This window comes from Zonotrichia albicollis, chromosome 6, assembly GCF_047830755.1.
Source record: "Zonotrichia albicollis isolate bZonAlb1 chromosome 6, bZonAlb1.hap1, whole genome shotgun sequence".
NCBI lineage: Eukaryota > Metazoa > Chordata > Aves > Passeriformes > Passerellidae > Zonotrichia > Zonotrichia albicollis.
The window spans coordinates 26,989,180-27,004,784 of NC_133824.1; the positions used below are offsets into that span (position 1 = coordinate 26,989,180).

General features: G+C 38.6%; 1 protein-coding gene across 3 annotated transcripts in view; it reads right to left on the reverse strand.

The window, feature by feature from the left end:
- Positions 1-15,605, reverse strand: part of DCAF5 (DDB1 and CUL4 associated factor 5) — a 68,698-nt gene that overhangs the window by 26,245 nt on the left and 26,848 nt on the right. For all 3 annotated transcript variants that reach the window (XM_005479929.2, XM_026793504.2, XM_074542854.1), the window contains exon 6: positions 8,561-8,774. In XM_005479929.2, the coding sequence (XP_005479986.1) occupies positions 8,561-8,774 (214 nt within the window). The remainder of the gene's footprint in view (positions 1-8,560; positions 8,775-15,605) is intronic.

Here is a 15,605-nt window from a genome sequence, read left to right on the forward strand (position 1 = left end):
TCCAATATCCACACTTTCTGCTCCCATAAAATGTCGTATTGCTTATGACCTATATCAGATATTCGAGCTTTTGGCCATAGATAAAGGACTAACAGACATGGATAATTTTTTTCAAGTCTCTTGAATGGCCCTAATAATGTAGGGGAGAACAAGAAGAATATAGGAGCCTGTCTTAAATGCACAAATCAAAAAGCACTATCACCATATAATTATATATATATTATATATATGCATGCACAAACAACAGACAAAGGCACAGAAATTATAACCATTTTAAAAGCAAGTACTGCTAAGTTAATAGCAGGAAAATGCTTGTCAGATTTGAATTTCATGCTGCTGTTTACAGCTTTGAAAGAGACTAAACTGCTTAAATCTCAATTCCCACTCACTTGGGCATGTCTGCTCTTTCTTCAGAGGGGCCAATGAAACTTGGTGCAGAAAAGATAAGAGCAGACAGAATTTTTCTCAGGGTTTTAGTGAGTTGTCCCTTGGCTTCCTCAAGTAGTGCAAAACCCACATGCTGGGAGAGAAGCACAGAGGCATCCAAAGTTGAAACAGTTAGGCTGGTGCTCTGCATATGTCCTTTAAGAGACAGGATGTACAGACCCTTTATTTTACCTGCAACATAACATAATTAATTGGTGGAGTGTATACTTTTGGTTCTTTTCCCAAGATAACCAACAAAGAATCTGGTTTGGGGCAGTCTGCTAGGCTCAAGTCTTAATTCCTCGAGACTCACACATCACTTCTGTCGTGGAATATACACTGATAAGCATTGAGGAAAACACAGTTTGACACGAAGCATCACTGAAGTCTGAAAAACATTGTCCAAAATAGACTGGAATTCACAGCAATCAGCTGTGAAAAAGGAATCAATTTACATGAAGAACATAAAAACTGTGTATTTATCCAAGGAGGAAAGGTTTCCTAAGTAAACAGGGCTTATGCCATTTTGTTCTTTGTGACAGCACTCAGTCTCCAAGAACTTCTAAGCCCAACAGTCAATTTCAAATTTAATAAAGGAAGCTGAAGATTCTGGAATTATGGACTGTACAGAAATATTCTTTTACAAGAGGGCAGCTGTCACACAGACAGGAGAGAGATACCTTGTAAGTAGCCACTGAAAACTAAGCAATACCATAGATACATCCCAGTAACTAAACATCAGGAAACCCCAAAGGGATGAACCCAACAAAATCCCAGAGTGAACATGACAATCTGCTTCTCATGGAGCTACTTCAAGGGGTAAAGCAAGCTATAAACAAAAAGAAGCAAAGCATCAGAAAGCTGCCCTCATAGACACATGTATATCTGTGTGTGTATATAAATGTATGTGCAAAAAAACAACCATGAACACCAGTCTTGTTATATGTTACATTTTGTATGAGAGGTATGTGACAGAACACAAAGAATACAAAGAAAATTTTTTTAGAGCTGATTCTAAACCTTTTGGGGTGTCAAGACTGCTCTACACATCTTATGAAAAAAAAACTTGCCTTGCTATTTTTCCATTTTAAAAAATGCCTGATAATTTACAATTTGATCCTAATTTCACGTTGTCTGCATTTTCTGTAGGTAGAAAACCCACAGGTTTACTTTCCATTCATTTTTATTGTTAGAGTATCTACTAGCCCGATAGGAAACAAGGTAGGGACACAACTATGGAGGAGGAAAAAACATTTTCCTATTCCAAAGAAATCAAGAAACAAATAAGCAAGGAAACAACAAGGCAAAACAATTAAGGACAACAGTCAATTAGTCAAGTATTTCCATTTCTTTGCGATTCCTGATCTGTCAGGCTGGTACCTTTATGCTGATGAAGCTAGGTGTTGATAAATCTAGGTTTTTAGTATAGAATTCCCACTGAGTACAGCTTGAAAGACTGCTGTAATCATCACTGGCTGACTTCCCCAGCAGGTCTGTTCCCACCCACATGTCTTCTGCCCACCTTGGAACTCCTAACAGCAGTGGTCTGATTCAGTAGCTGCAGCAGTAAAACCTCATGCAAATTGTCATGAGTCATTCAATGTAGTATTGCCATTTCTGTATTTCATTTGGGTCAGATAGGTGCCAGCACAGCCCAGGATGTCCCCTGAAGGGCACACTGCCTTGTTGGTACCTCAAACTGCAGCCCCAGCCAGAGTGGCTGCCTGCTTGTAGCAGCTCTCATTGTCACCAACTGGAGATCCTTCTCTCCACAGCAGTTAACCAGGAGATGACAAAATAAAGAGCAGTCACCTGTGCAAGCCACTAACCTCTTATTCCCTTCTTTCAAAGAAAAAACCTAAAGTAAGAGGAGACATAACTGTGAAAACTCTCTCTGAGATGTGTTTTGGAGAACTTACAGTTAAGAAAATAATTTGCCTACAAAGTATCTACACACACAACCTTTTATCTTCTACTTGATAATAAATTCTGGGGCACAAATTACAGTTTGGTTTTTTTTCCCAATACTTAACAAATTCAGAAGGCTCACAACACTGAAAACAGACATCTTTTTTTCACACCAGCCAGGACAGCCTGTACTCTTTACATACTACCCTGTACTCCTTGAGGCTGCTTTTCAAGAGGCTGAAACTGGCACAAAAAAGAGCTTAAAAGTTTTCCATCTCAGCCTGAGAATCAAACAGGTGAGTCCAAAAGGCTTTTTAACAACAGGAGCTTTGTTCCTCAGTGAGAAGCATGCCTATCTCATGAACTGGAAAAAGTAAAGCAGTGAGACACAGCAGACTGGAGAAATACAAATTGCTTCTAGTACATAAATTTCAAAGCCAAAAATTTGCATTCTCACTCCCTAAATCCCTACTCTTAGAAGCAGCCAACTCTGTGTGGGACAGTTTCAAATGCTTACAGAAGCATCATTGAGAATAATCCATCAACATTTTTACAGCTGCCTTTTTGTAATGCAGAAAGGCCATAACAGGAATTTTATTAATGAACCAAAGCAACTTAAAAATCCTTACCAAGGATTTCTATGGCAGGGAAAATACTTCTATTACATTACAAAGAAATCAACACATTTATCTGAGCATATGAGAAGTGCTACTAACTACAGATCTCCCATGATGTACTATGAGGAACACAAAGCCTGCAAAATTCAAAGTCTCCTGAGTCTTGAGTCCTACTCCACCAGAATTTAATTTCAGTATGGGTCCTTTTGGGCTTATGTATTGCTGTGCAGATGTCTAAAATCCTCCCCCAAGGGCTTATAGGAACTCAGAAAAGGGAGACAGGAAATGGGGCTGGCAGGATGCACCAAGAATGGGGGAAGAGGCAATCAGAACAAGAATGGTTAAAGAAAACTCATAGCTCCTGCTGTTGAGACCTTGACTCCAAAGAGGCATTTTCAATATGACCCTCCCAATGTCAATTACCAAAACTAATGGGGGAAAATGAATAAGAAATTTCACTGCTAGATAAACATGGCCTTTATATGTACATATTATGCATATAGATAGAATTTAAACTGCTATTTAGATAAAGCAAAAACCAAAATACAGTGTCATCAGTAATTCTTGGAAGAAACCAAATTTAAGACAGAGTAAGACATCAATTTTCTTTTTATCCAAGCACAGCAACATATTTGCACACTGAATGCTTTTCATATATTAAGAAATGCTGACTGCAATAAGCTACTATTCATTAGGAAGTCTTCCATGCACAGGAAACTTAAAATGTATTCTCTAAAATAATAATTCCCTTTCTTCTTGCTAGTTCTTAAACATAGACATTGATAAGCATTACTTCCTGTGATAAATGACCTTCAAATTAGATGACACAGAGAACACCACTGAAGAAAAGTTCTCTTTCTTTATAAAGGCAATATACAACCATACAAGACCCCCAGCATCTATACAGCTAACCTTGTTTTTGGAAGAGTTACGTTCATGAAATAATTCTGTCCTGCAAAAAGCTGGCTTGTCCCTAACCAGGGCTATTCAGAACACAAGTTTCAGTATAATGAGGGCTGTAACTTTATAGGGAGTTGGAGCAGCCTTGCAGTACCGTGAGCAGTGCATTCCTGAAACTCTCCTATACCAGTGTAATGTCAACAGAAAAGGCTGAGTGGTGATGTAATGTCTGAGGGCATGCCAGAGTCAAGACGCTTTTTGTTTGATTCACAGGGTACAAGTTATTTCTCCCCACCCCCGCCTTTTTAAAACAGGCAATACGCAGTTGATTTTACAGCCGCAAGCCTTATACAGCCTCACATTATCTACACAGGGAGAAACAGGAATGAACTGATAGCATTCATCATTGTGACACAGGCAACAATTCTTGAGCAAGAAAACCTTTTGGACTATTTTAGTTTGGAGAGTGGTAGTGTTTTGTGGTTTCTTTCTGGGCCTTTTTTTTTGCTGTTGCCCATCACTATAGCCCTGAGGCTCCTACATTTAAATACACATTTGGTTGGGTCCCTAAAGTCCTGCAATACTTTCTGTATCCTCAGTTATAAGCTATTTTCTATACCAGTCTAGCAACCAAAAATCCTTAGTATTTAATCAATATTTCCCAAATTCTAATGCTGACAAGATGAATAGAAACTCACCCAGCACTGTGACATGACCAGACAGTCTCACTCATTTAATATTTGTATATAATTAAACACTGGCGCATACTAAAGTCAGTGGGACTTGAGTGTATAAATAAACTGGTTTCAAAATTGTGGACCTGGATGCCCAGAAGAATGGATAAATTATGTTCTCACACAAATCTCTATAGCCAACAAAGGCAGTGGGAAGCTGAGAGTCATGCTGGATCCATCCAGCCTACCTTACCCTTGCACTCTTTCACAGCTGTATGATTGAAGTGAGCTCCTGGATAATGCAAACACCATATCATTTTGAACCTGTTTATGACTCAACATCAGAGCTCTTCCTCAAAAAGTAGAAAAATTGGTGTCATGTGAATAGGTCGTCACACCAATGACAAGGACAAAAGAAAAAATTCTGAGAGGAGCACACAAAGGTAAGTTTAAATGGGTGCAAATAAAATATCAGCTAAACAATGCCTCAAGCTTTGGTAGTTGCAAGAAACAAGAAAAGCATGATGTGGCATTTCTAGGAAAATTGCTCATGTGTGTATATATATATATAAATATAGATATACAGACACACACACACTGCTCATGGACTTTGAAATCAGGTTCAGAAGGACTAGGGCTTTTGGAGGCAAACAATAGTTTGCAAGGCCACAAAGACAAAGCTGTTTGTCCTCTAAGATCCCCATCACTTAGCTTGTGCTGCAACCCACAATACCTGCAACAACTCAAAATCACATAAGCATTTCAGAACGTATTCTTAAAAAAGAAGAAAACAAAACAAAAACATGGTACTTAGAAAGTGAGTCTTTCTGCATTTGGTACCTTAAAGCATTAATGATATATCATTCTTTGCTAAGATGTTTCAATCTACTTGCATCTCGGATGCTGCAGTAAAAGGAGGTGGTATACAGATCACTGCACACCTGATGGCAGCAGGCTTCCCTCTAGAGTGACACATGAGGAGCTCTGGCTCCAAGTCCTTTTGTGTACCTATCACAATCTGTGAGCACTAAAAAAAACAATACTGAGAAAATATTAGAAAGTCTAACCCCCATCAACAGACAAACCAATCAAACTGTTCCCCAACTAGTAGTCTGTGGTTTGTTTCTGCAAAGAAATTTCATCATTTTAATACACATACCTTGTCAAAGTAAGAACACTTCTGGTCATTTTGAGAACTTAAGCATTTGGACTCTTAAGATATAAAGGCAATCTCCAAGAGAACTCTTAAGTTGTATGCTTGCAGCTCAGAATCTGCTCATTTCTGCTATATTAGAATGCAACCCATTTGGAACAGGGTGTTATTTACCTTTACTGTAGATTTTCACCACTGTATTAAAACAAATTTCCAAAGGCAACCCAAAACTAGCAATTAGAGAGTTCTCAACCCTGATGGCCATAATTTACAAGAAAACTTCCTGTGAGCAAACCCTTTGCTATGTACAAACTTGAGAGGAAGACCGGCAAAGGCTACAGTTCTGTGAGGAGCTGAGTCTTACAGAGCTGAAAGGCCATTTCCCCATCTCCCATCTTTCTTCTGATCCCTTTATCACATCCAAATGCTCATCAGAACTCTGAGTGTCAGTACAAGTCATTAACCCAGGAAAGTAAGTAAATGCTGCTGCCATGTAAAGAAATGGTATCAGTGAAAGGTCTTGCAGTACCTCTGCTGGACAAGGCCTCCCCTTCTCAGCAGTTCACTTTTTCCCAATGTAATTGTATTCTAAACAGTGATGAGTTAAGGATAATTCTTTCTTATCAGAATCAAAATATAGTATAGAAATGCAACTTTATGAGATGAATTACCTGTGCAGACAACACATAATAGTTTTTGAACACAAGAGACTCCATTTTTAATTTACTGTGCTCTGTAAGAAAGGTACAACCTAACTATTTAAGAAAGCTTAAAAGAGCAAAAATATCAATAGCTGGCAGTTTAATAAAGATGAAAAGAAGAACCAAAGACAGAGAAAATCAGAGGTTCAATGTGAAGAAATTGCTAAAGATGCCTTCCTACCCCAAGTGCCACTCACAACTGGAAAGCAACTTGCTTACCCACAAGTCCCTTCAAATGAGCCTTAGCCCACACAAAATTTTGATCCTGAGGAAATACAAGCAAGGTATTCTGTAAAGCTTACTTTGCATAGATCTCAAATGAGAGACATTCTTTATAAATGCTAAGAACAGCAATATTAAAAGGGTGAGGCAACTGGAGCCAGATTAAATTGGATACAGAACTATTTGTTCTTTTGATGAATTCTGATTCTCAGGGGTGAAGACTTGCATACATTATACAAAAGCATACTCGTTGTACAGAAGGGTGAAACTCCACAAAATTATTTTGTTTACCTTGTCTATCTTACAGTAGGTTCCAACTCTATCTTGCCTATCTATAGTAGGCTCCTATCTTCTTTTCTAGGTATGCCTGCAACTGCAATTGGGTTCCCTGTAAAAGGCAGTCCCTATGAAGGCTATCCCTAGTGCTGGCAGTCTTAGCCACTGAATTTGAACATTACTGGGCAGTTTCAGACAGAGTTGGAGCATGTGTTGGCATTTTCTGAATTCATTATAATTTTTCCTTCCAGTTAGAAGATGGGTATGAGCTTGTGTCTAAATGTCAAATTCCACATCTCTCTAACATTCCACAGAAAAGTTCATCTTCTCTATTAGCTTCATATAGTTTTACGAGAGACTATAATAGTCTTTTGCTGATTTCCAACTCATTAGCAGCATTACCTGCTGCTATTTATCTGAACAGAAGGTCTGTCAAGCCACAAGAATATAAAGTTTTTTTAAAATGTAGGCTCCTGAAGTATCACATCAGCCTGATACAGAACAGACATACTCCTCCTCTTACAATAACACCATATCCATCAGAAAATGCCTTAGAAAGCAGAGCAGCATATACTAAGACTTTTCTCTACATCTTTAGTAACAAATGAGAAGCCAAATTATGTGTCAGAGTGTACACATAATTTAGGTTCTACACTGAGTTCCAGAGGAGAAAAGTGTGTTACCTTCAGGCTGACTAAATAATAGAACACAAATTGTCAGTGGTTTTCTTCTTAACCAACACATGTGTTTTTCCAATGCTTTAAAGTAAGCCACTCAAATTGTTTTAAATGAGTTTCATTATCACATTTTCACACTCTTGTCAAAAAATATTCAGAACTAAGGAACACTGCTCAAATTCAGTGACATGAATGTATTTCCTTCTTGCAATCTGAAAGAAGCTCAACTCTGCCTCCTGCAGCAGCAGCAATAGAATTAGTGATCAAGTTCTGACTGCAGGAATTTTGCTGATGACAGTTAAGAAATTTTCAGATCATAGTTTGATACTATGAAAATACATATTTTGTCCTTTAACAGTGCTTGTGATTATTAAATACAGCTGTCCAAAGACAATATCTGGCTCTAGAATCATAAGAACTTCTGTTAGCCACTTTATGTGTGACCTATTTCTTTGTGGTCAGTAGCAGGGACAGACCCCTGCCTCAGTGAAGTAACAGACTATTCCTTCCTAACCACCTGTCATCATCACTTAGAGATCAGTGACTACAAAATCCTATTCTCCCTGATCTAGTAGTCAAGTATTAAAAGAGAAACATTATAATTTGAAATAAGAATTAATAACTCTATAAATACACAATTTTACATTTTGTGGGATTGCGTCTACGCCACTCTGTAACAAAACTGAAATGCAAGGAAGCTCCTTCCATATCATATGTAGATGAGTGGATAACATTGTATTAATTGGACCTAAAAAACCAGCAAATATTTTCTTCTGCATGTCATCTTCCAAGTAAGTATTAGATCACATCAAACAACAGGTAAAACTTCTGTGTTCTGGTATATGTTTTCCTTCTTTCAGAGCCCACATTACAAAACAGTTCTGAATAAGCCGGTACGTGTCCTGCTTCCTGCATTATCTGCTGAATCAGAAAGAAGCCACCCTCACAACGGCGTTCCCAAACAGCCATGGAAACTCTGGAGACTCAGGGCAGCATTGCTCATTACCTGATCCCGATCACCTGCAAAGCAGCAGCTCTTCATGGTGCAGGAGTTGAAGTAGCCCTGGTTGTCGAACTGGAAGACGGGCAGGCGGCAGTGGATGTCGTAGAGCACGGGGGGCAGGCGCCGCCGCAGCGCCAGCAGCTGAGTGCCGTTGCTGTTGAAGCGGACGCTCATGGCGCTCTGAAGGGAAAGGTTCCCACCGTAGCGGAGCAGGGAGCTGGGAAAACACAGGTGGGACTAAGTGAGATGGGCTGCACATACCAACTCAACTACTTAGAGACACAACTCTCTTTAATCTTACTGAGGCTTTTCAAACAAACAAGCCCAGGAAACTATCATTTTATTTAGTTTCTTCTTTCAATTCCTGAAAAATCTTTATATGAAACCTGAATGACAAGCTATCAAAATGCTATGTTTGTAACGTCTTCAGAAGAGAAAAGTTAAAGACTGTGAGTTGTTTTGTTAATAAAAAATACATTAGCAAAGTTGGACAGAGCACTTTGCCTTAAAAAGGCTGTCCTTTTACTTTTGTTAGCTGGTTCTTGAACCAAGCAGTCTTTCACCCTTGCTCTGGCACCAGATGACATTTTCTCCAAATGTAGACAGGCTGGCCATTCTCTCTCTCCTGCTTCTATTTATATCTCTACAGGGCATCAGAGGATGTTTAAACTCCACAATCAGTTCCAGATGTCTTAAATAAAAGGACATCTTACTAACATGTTATTGCAAGAAATGCTAAAATAAGTTACTTAGCTAATCTTGAACTAGCTTCATCTAAAAATACTGCCAAGTAGGCAAGACAATTATGTTATCACATGACATTATTACCTAAAACTCTCATGTGGCAGGATTAGCTGGCTTCCTTGTCCCATATAAGGCTGTATATTCAGAGATGGAGTATTTGTATCCATTCTTATTGACATACACAAAACAAAACCAAAGGTTCACAAGTTTCCAGACTGTCTTTAAAAAAGTAACAAATATGGGATTTGTTCCATAAAGCAACCTAAAGTTAATCAAAGCACACCTTAAATGCAACTTGTACAGATTTTCTGTTCTTTTCAAGGACTTCATTCAATCTGTGTATGTGAAAAGATTGTTAATATGGAAAGTGAGCCAAAGATGGAAGGCATTTTATCTCTTTTTTTGTTCAATGATCACTTCCTAAACAGGACTAGAGCTCAATTTCTTTGTTAACACCTCTGTTTTGAGCAATAGCCATCAAATCTTGTTGAGAGCTGTGACCTTTATGCCCCTTCTGGACCAGAAAAAGCATGCCAGCTCAGAATTTGTAAATTCTAGAGGGAAGCTTATTCATAGATTTTAAAGCATAACACCGTTTGATATAGGCCTTTGCCCCAACAACTGTGAAGAATGAGTCACTCCACATGGATGGGAAGCCACATTCCATGCAGGTCAAAACATGCATCATTGCCTGAGATACAGTGAAGTTAAAAAACCATTGTTCCTGCGCCAGAGTTAAACAAAACCAACACAAAATATAAGATTCTGCATAATGAATGTCCTAGAAATATACTGCTCTCTCATACACGCTCTTTGTGCACTGAGCAGTCAAAGCCAGGGTGCCACAAAGGCACCACAAGTCACATTTTCTAAGCCAACTAACTAGTAAGTTCTTAAGGTTGGGCACCACAACTTCACAACACTTTTATCAGCGTTAACAGTCCTGGTGTCTCCTGTTCTCCTCCTCCAAGGCAAAGCTGCCAAGCTTTTATTAATCATGTTCAAGGTATTTAATTAAAACCAGAGAGAATTTAATACTAGAAACTAAGCTTAGAGACAAGGATTTAGGATTCCTCTCATCAGCCCTTTTTTCTGTTAATTGAGATCAATAAAGTACTCACCTCAAAATACTCAGGCATTAAAACTCAAAACAAAACTAGATATCATATGCCTTTTGGTTATTTTTGCCTCCTCTTTTCTGATAGGTCTTAGCAAGCCATTTCTTTTTCTATGGAATTTTCCACTTTCTTCAAAAAGGACAAATAAGTAAGCAAAAACATTGTAAATCCCCCAAAACCCCAACCCAACCAAGAATTTAACACAAAAAACAGGCAGAAGAAACAATTCCAGATTTTTTTTTTTGCTAAGTTAATTTTTAATAAAAAAATATATGAGTTGTCCAACATTAATAAGGTCATAACAAATATGCACCAACCAGACTTAATGTTTAGGTGCAACTACTGCTGCATTGAGATTAAGCTTCTCCCCTCTTTACCTGTTCTCCCCCTTAATCCAAATCACAGCCCAGAATTCTCTCCTGCCTGCACATGAGTGAGCCTACCAGATGCCCCATCCTTTCAAGTCTTCAAGCAAAGCTTCCATCACTGCTAGTATTATGCCCTGCCTGAGATCAGCTGAGATTATATTTTATAGCAATAGGAGTGCAATATTAAACTGGCTTCCATTCTGCTTACAGATGTTTCATTAAGCTCCTACAGCAGTCAAAGGTACCAAAGCAAAACTTGGAAGTGAATTCTGTATTGTGCTGCAGTAACTTCAGTGTGACAAAGCTCCAATAGAATGCTTTACTTCAGAGATTAAAGGAAGCAAGAGAGACTAGAACTTCAGAAAAAAATATCCATACATGAAAAGTCTAGAATTACAGAGCTGCACAGTTAATACTTCTCAAAAGAGCCACAGTTCTGCCTGCCTCAGACCCTCACTCTACACAATTCAGCCACACATGTGATGGATATACAGTTCCTGCTGCAGTGTTTTTAAACATTTGGCTCAAACAAAAAAAAGAAAACCACAAAATGAAACCCCCTCACTAACAAAAAAAGCAGTGAGCTAGTTTGGCTGATTCAAAAAGAAATCCTAAAATAGCTGTTTGCCATTCATTTATAGTGTAAGAGCAATGACTTTCCCAATTTGCCCTAATTCTGGCCCCAAAAGCCTGACACTATAGCTCCAAGTTCAGCATTTTGTGCTACTAATCACAAGACAGCAGTTTTCTGTTTTCCCCACCCTGCTGTGTCCTGATTGCTTCCTCTCTGCCTCTTTGAAAGGACTTATTAAATTAACTGCACAGTGTTTTCCTTTAAGAAACTGAAAAGAGGCAGCAAGTAGTCAGGTGGGGATGAGGTGAACAAACTGATACAAACCCCCACCAAACATCCACTTCCTGATCCAAACAGAGGAAAAATATTTGCTCACTCTCTGTCCTCCTAGGACAGAACATCTGAGATATGTTCACAAACAAGAAGGGGGATGTGTATGGAGGGAGTGCAGCTCATGGCTCTATCCTGGTGGCAAAGCTGCTCACCTAGTTCTAAACAGAGGACACTTAAAGGATTTGAGAAATCTCTCTCTGCCTCATACTGCAGGCAGTGCACATGGCAGGAGTACTTTTGGTGATTTTACAACAATCATGATGATTTTAGGAAAAAAAATAATAACTGCCCAAGATGCCTTCTATATTATCCATCTCCATCAAAATTGCAGGAAAAAAGCAGTCAGCCCTCTCCAAGAAAGAAGCCAGCAGAAGTTATTTTTCACAATACTAATACTCATTAGTACTAAAGAGAATGTCTGAATCAAGAAGCTCTAAAAACCTTCAAATTAATCAGAATGAGAGCTTGTGCACTTTTTTTGGAGAGTGGGAAGGGGAGAGGAAGAGAAGTGCTGTGTTTCAGCATGTTCCAATGACTATATGCACCAGGGTGTTGTGCTGTACTTTCAGTCAGTGTTACTTTTGGATTTTTTCACAGAGGATTATGTGGGGCAGGGTAGACATGTTTGGATACGTTGCTCATGTTAGAACTGCCACTTCCTGCATGCACTCACAAAGGAGTTTCAGAGGCAACACCTTGTTGCAGTTACTAAAAGTTTACTGATGCAGCACTCCAGAAACAATACTCTCATCTTGAAGACACAGACCGCGACAGCTAGTGAGAAATCTGAAGGCAATACTAAAAGGACACTTCTGAACAAGACGAGTGCTCTTTCTGCCAGAGGCATTATTTTTATGAATCCAAAGCCAGACTACTCAGATTTGCTCTGCTTCCAAATTTGGCTCACCCAGACAGCTGTGGAATGCTGATGTTGCCTACCAGCTCTGGAAGCAATATAGAGAGACACATGCACTTCTGAGTTTTTTAAAAAGTCATATTGTATGATTAAGAGAAATATTTAGTCCACAGATGGAACACTGCAATCCAAACACACATGCTGGAGCTGGAGGGAGGCTGAGGAGGGAGAATGGACCATTCTATGCAATATGGTCATTTCCGTAGCTGGATATGCAGCACACAGGCAGCAGGCAAGGGCTGACTAAACACAGCTGAGCCAAACAATGGAAGGCTTTGAATCCACCAGCAGCACCACTAATGTAAATAATTTGGTTAACTGGCAGTTAGAGAAGCAAGGGAAGGAGCAGTATCACTGCATTGCAGTACAGACACTGTCCTTGGGACAAGAGTGTCCTTTAAGAAAAGAAATTAATTAAGCAAGGGAAAAGAGTTGGTATCATAAACAGCAGTGAGTGAGACTAAGTTAATGAAAGAATGACCTTAAAAGGAAAGAATGAACTGAATGCTCGTAACTAATACACACCATTGCATACAACTGTGTTTGTCAGCAATTCTGTAACCACAAAATTGAGAAACTTCTAACTGCGCAAAAAAATAACTGGAATGAAACTTGGCAGACAGAATTTTGGCCTGGAAAACTGCAGAAAAGTTTGGGGGTTTATTTGCAAGAAAATTTTTGTGTGTTCAAAAGGACACAATTAATATAGAGTCTGAAGCAAACATTTAAGAGCCAAATTAACCAATAACAGAAAAGTCAGCACAATCTTGAGCACAGTCTGCTCAATAATCATGCAGACCTTTTTAAAGTAGACTATAAGTCTCAGAAATCTCAAGATAGTTTCTTTGAAAAGCAGATTAATTGTATCTAAGTGTACATTTCATTATAAGTATTCCAAGTGTTAACAAATGTGAAGGAAGTCAATCCATGTCTGAAGGTATACAAGCCATACTCAAGATTTTATAATTTTTTAGAAACAAGCTAACTTTTTAAAATTCTATCATCATTACTTCTGATCTTACTACCTTCACAAGAACTGTCTCCTAGAATCCTTACCAGGAGTAAGGGGTATTTGCTCAGATATTAAACAATAACCAAATAAAATAACGGCTGTGTATTATTAGCAAAACTAATATCTTTGCTTTTCTTCAAAAAGAAAGTACAATTAAAATTAACTCCATCCACCAAGATAAGAAAAGTACAGAATTCAGGGTGTTCAAGAATGTGACATTTCTTTGCTGTTTACTGTTAAGGTCAGAAACATATAAACTATGTTCAAAATGGAATCTCCCCATCATTAATGAACTTTCCTGCATGGCAAACTCAAAGGTCAATACTCCTATTTTAATTTTTTAAATAATTGAGATTCTTATCTGATAACAGACTTCAGAAACTGGAGCCTTAAAAACATCAAGCATCACCATTTATGTACCCAGAGCAACCCAACAATGTAACAGCAAAGGCTCACCTAGTTTGGCCCTTATGACCTAACTGCTTCACTGAATGAAAATGTTGCTACATCAGTGATCTCAGGCAGCTCTTCAGAAAGCATTGTGATTCCCTGCATTCTGCCTTTATTCACAGGAAAATAGCTCAAGAATTTCAGTATTCTGAGGAAGATGGCAAGGGCAGAGTAAAGTGTACTAAATTCTCCTCCTTGCCCATATGACTTTTATCCTTTCAGGATTTAAGGTTACATCTGCCATGGCAAAGAGCGAACAGTAGCAAAAGACAACGAGCAGGAAAAAAAAAAATCCCGTTTGTTTGAATGCTTCACATCCTCCTCCAGCCCTAGCCAAGGTTTGTTTAGGTCTCATTACAGATGTGTTCACATTCTCCTGCCCTAGGTTTGCCCTCACCACAGGTCTGTGGGTCACCAGGCACAAGAGTGTCCTATTCTCATGTAGGCGTTACTGTAATGTAAACAATAAATGAGATCTAGTAAGCAGACAATTAGTTTTTCAGGGAAAAACCACCAAAAACCTAACCAAACAACAATAACATTTAGCTCGATTAAAAAAAACTTGAGAATACAATGTAAAAAGCAACTGCCCAACAACAACAAACTAGCTGAAACACCTGATCTTTTCCATCCTTTTCTAATCCCTAAATTCTCTGATCAGAGTCCATTATGCAGCCTGTTCAGAAATAGCACCTTGTAGGACGGAGTACAGACTGTGACAGGGAACACTGCTCAGCTAAATCCAGCAAAACACAAACCAGCAGGTTCCATCAGATAACCTGATAGAGAAGATAACAAATACCGCCAGACATGGCATGGGAAGATGACCTTTAGGCCAAAAAAAGGAGCAGGATGTGTTCCCAAAACCAAGCATTCACCAAAGTCTTTACAACACAAAGAACATGAATATCAGAGAATGTTACCTTTGAAAAATAATCTGAGTGTAGAAGTTGGCAATTCCTTCTGAAGAATGAAGCCATTTTCATACCTTATGCAAAATCAGTCACGTATCAATACTGCAGTCTTACAATAGATTTTTTCCCGCACATTTCTGTGCTACAATTGTTGTCTTGCATTAGGAAAGCTTATGAGTAACATCAGCCACAGATTTGTTCTCTTATTCAATAAAATATATATACACACAATCCCCTCCCTGCTTTCCTCTAGTGAAGATGCAATAATTTTTAATTTACAAAAACTACACAAGTAGTTATTAAAGAAAATAACAGCAAGAAGAAAGTAGGCCTTTATTTTGACAGGAGGAGTGGCAAGATCCTAAATGCTCCTGCAGAGGAAGAGTTCAGTCTTGAACTAGTAAAGCTTTTGCCTCTAGTAGATGAAAGATGAATATAAACTTTTACCTAAAGGTAAGTGAATATAACTGCAGGCATACCTTTGGACTCATCAGGTTGGTTCTACCACAATTTCCCCTGGACTGATGTTTCAAAGACTAATTCCCTTCTCTTACAATAGGGTTAAACAAATTTTTCATATGTTGTCCTAGTAAACGCACTAAGAGGCTCTCGCCTTTGA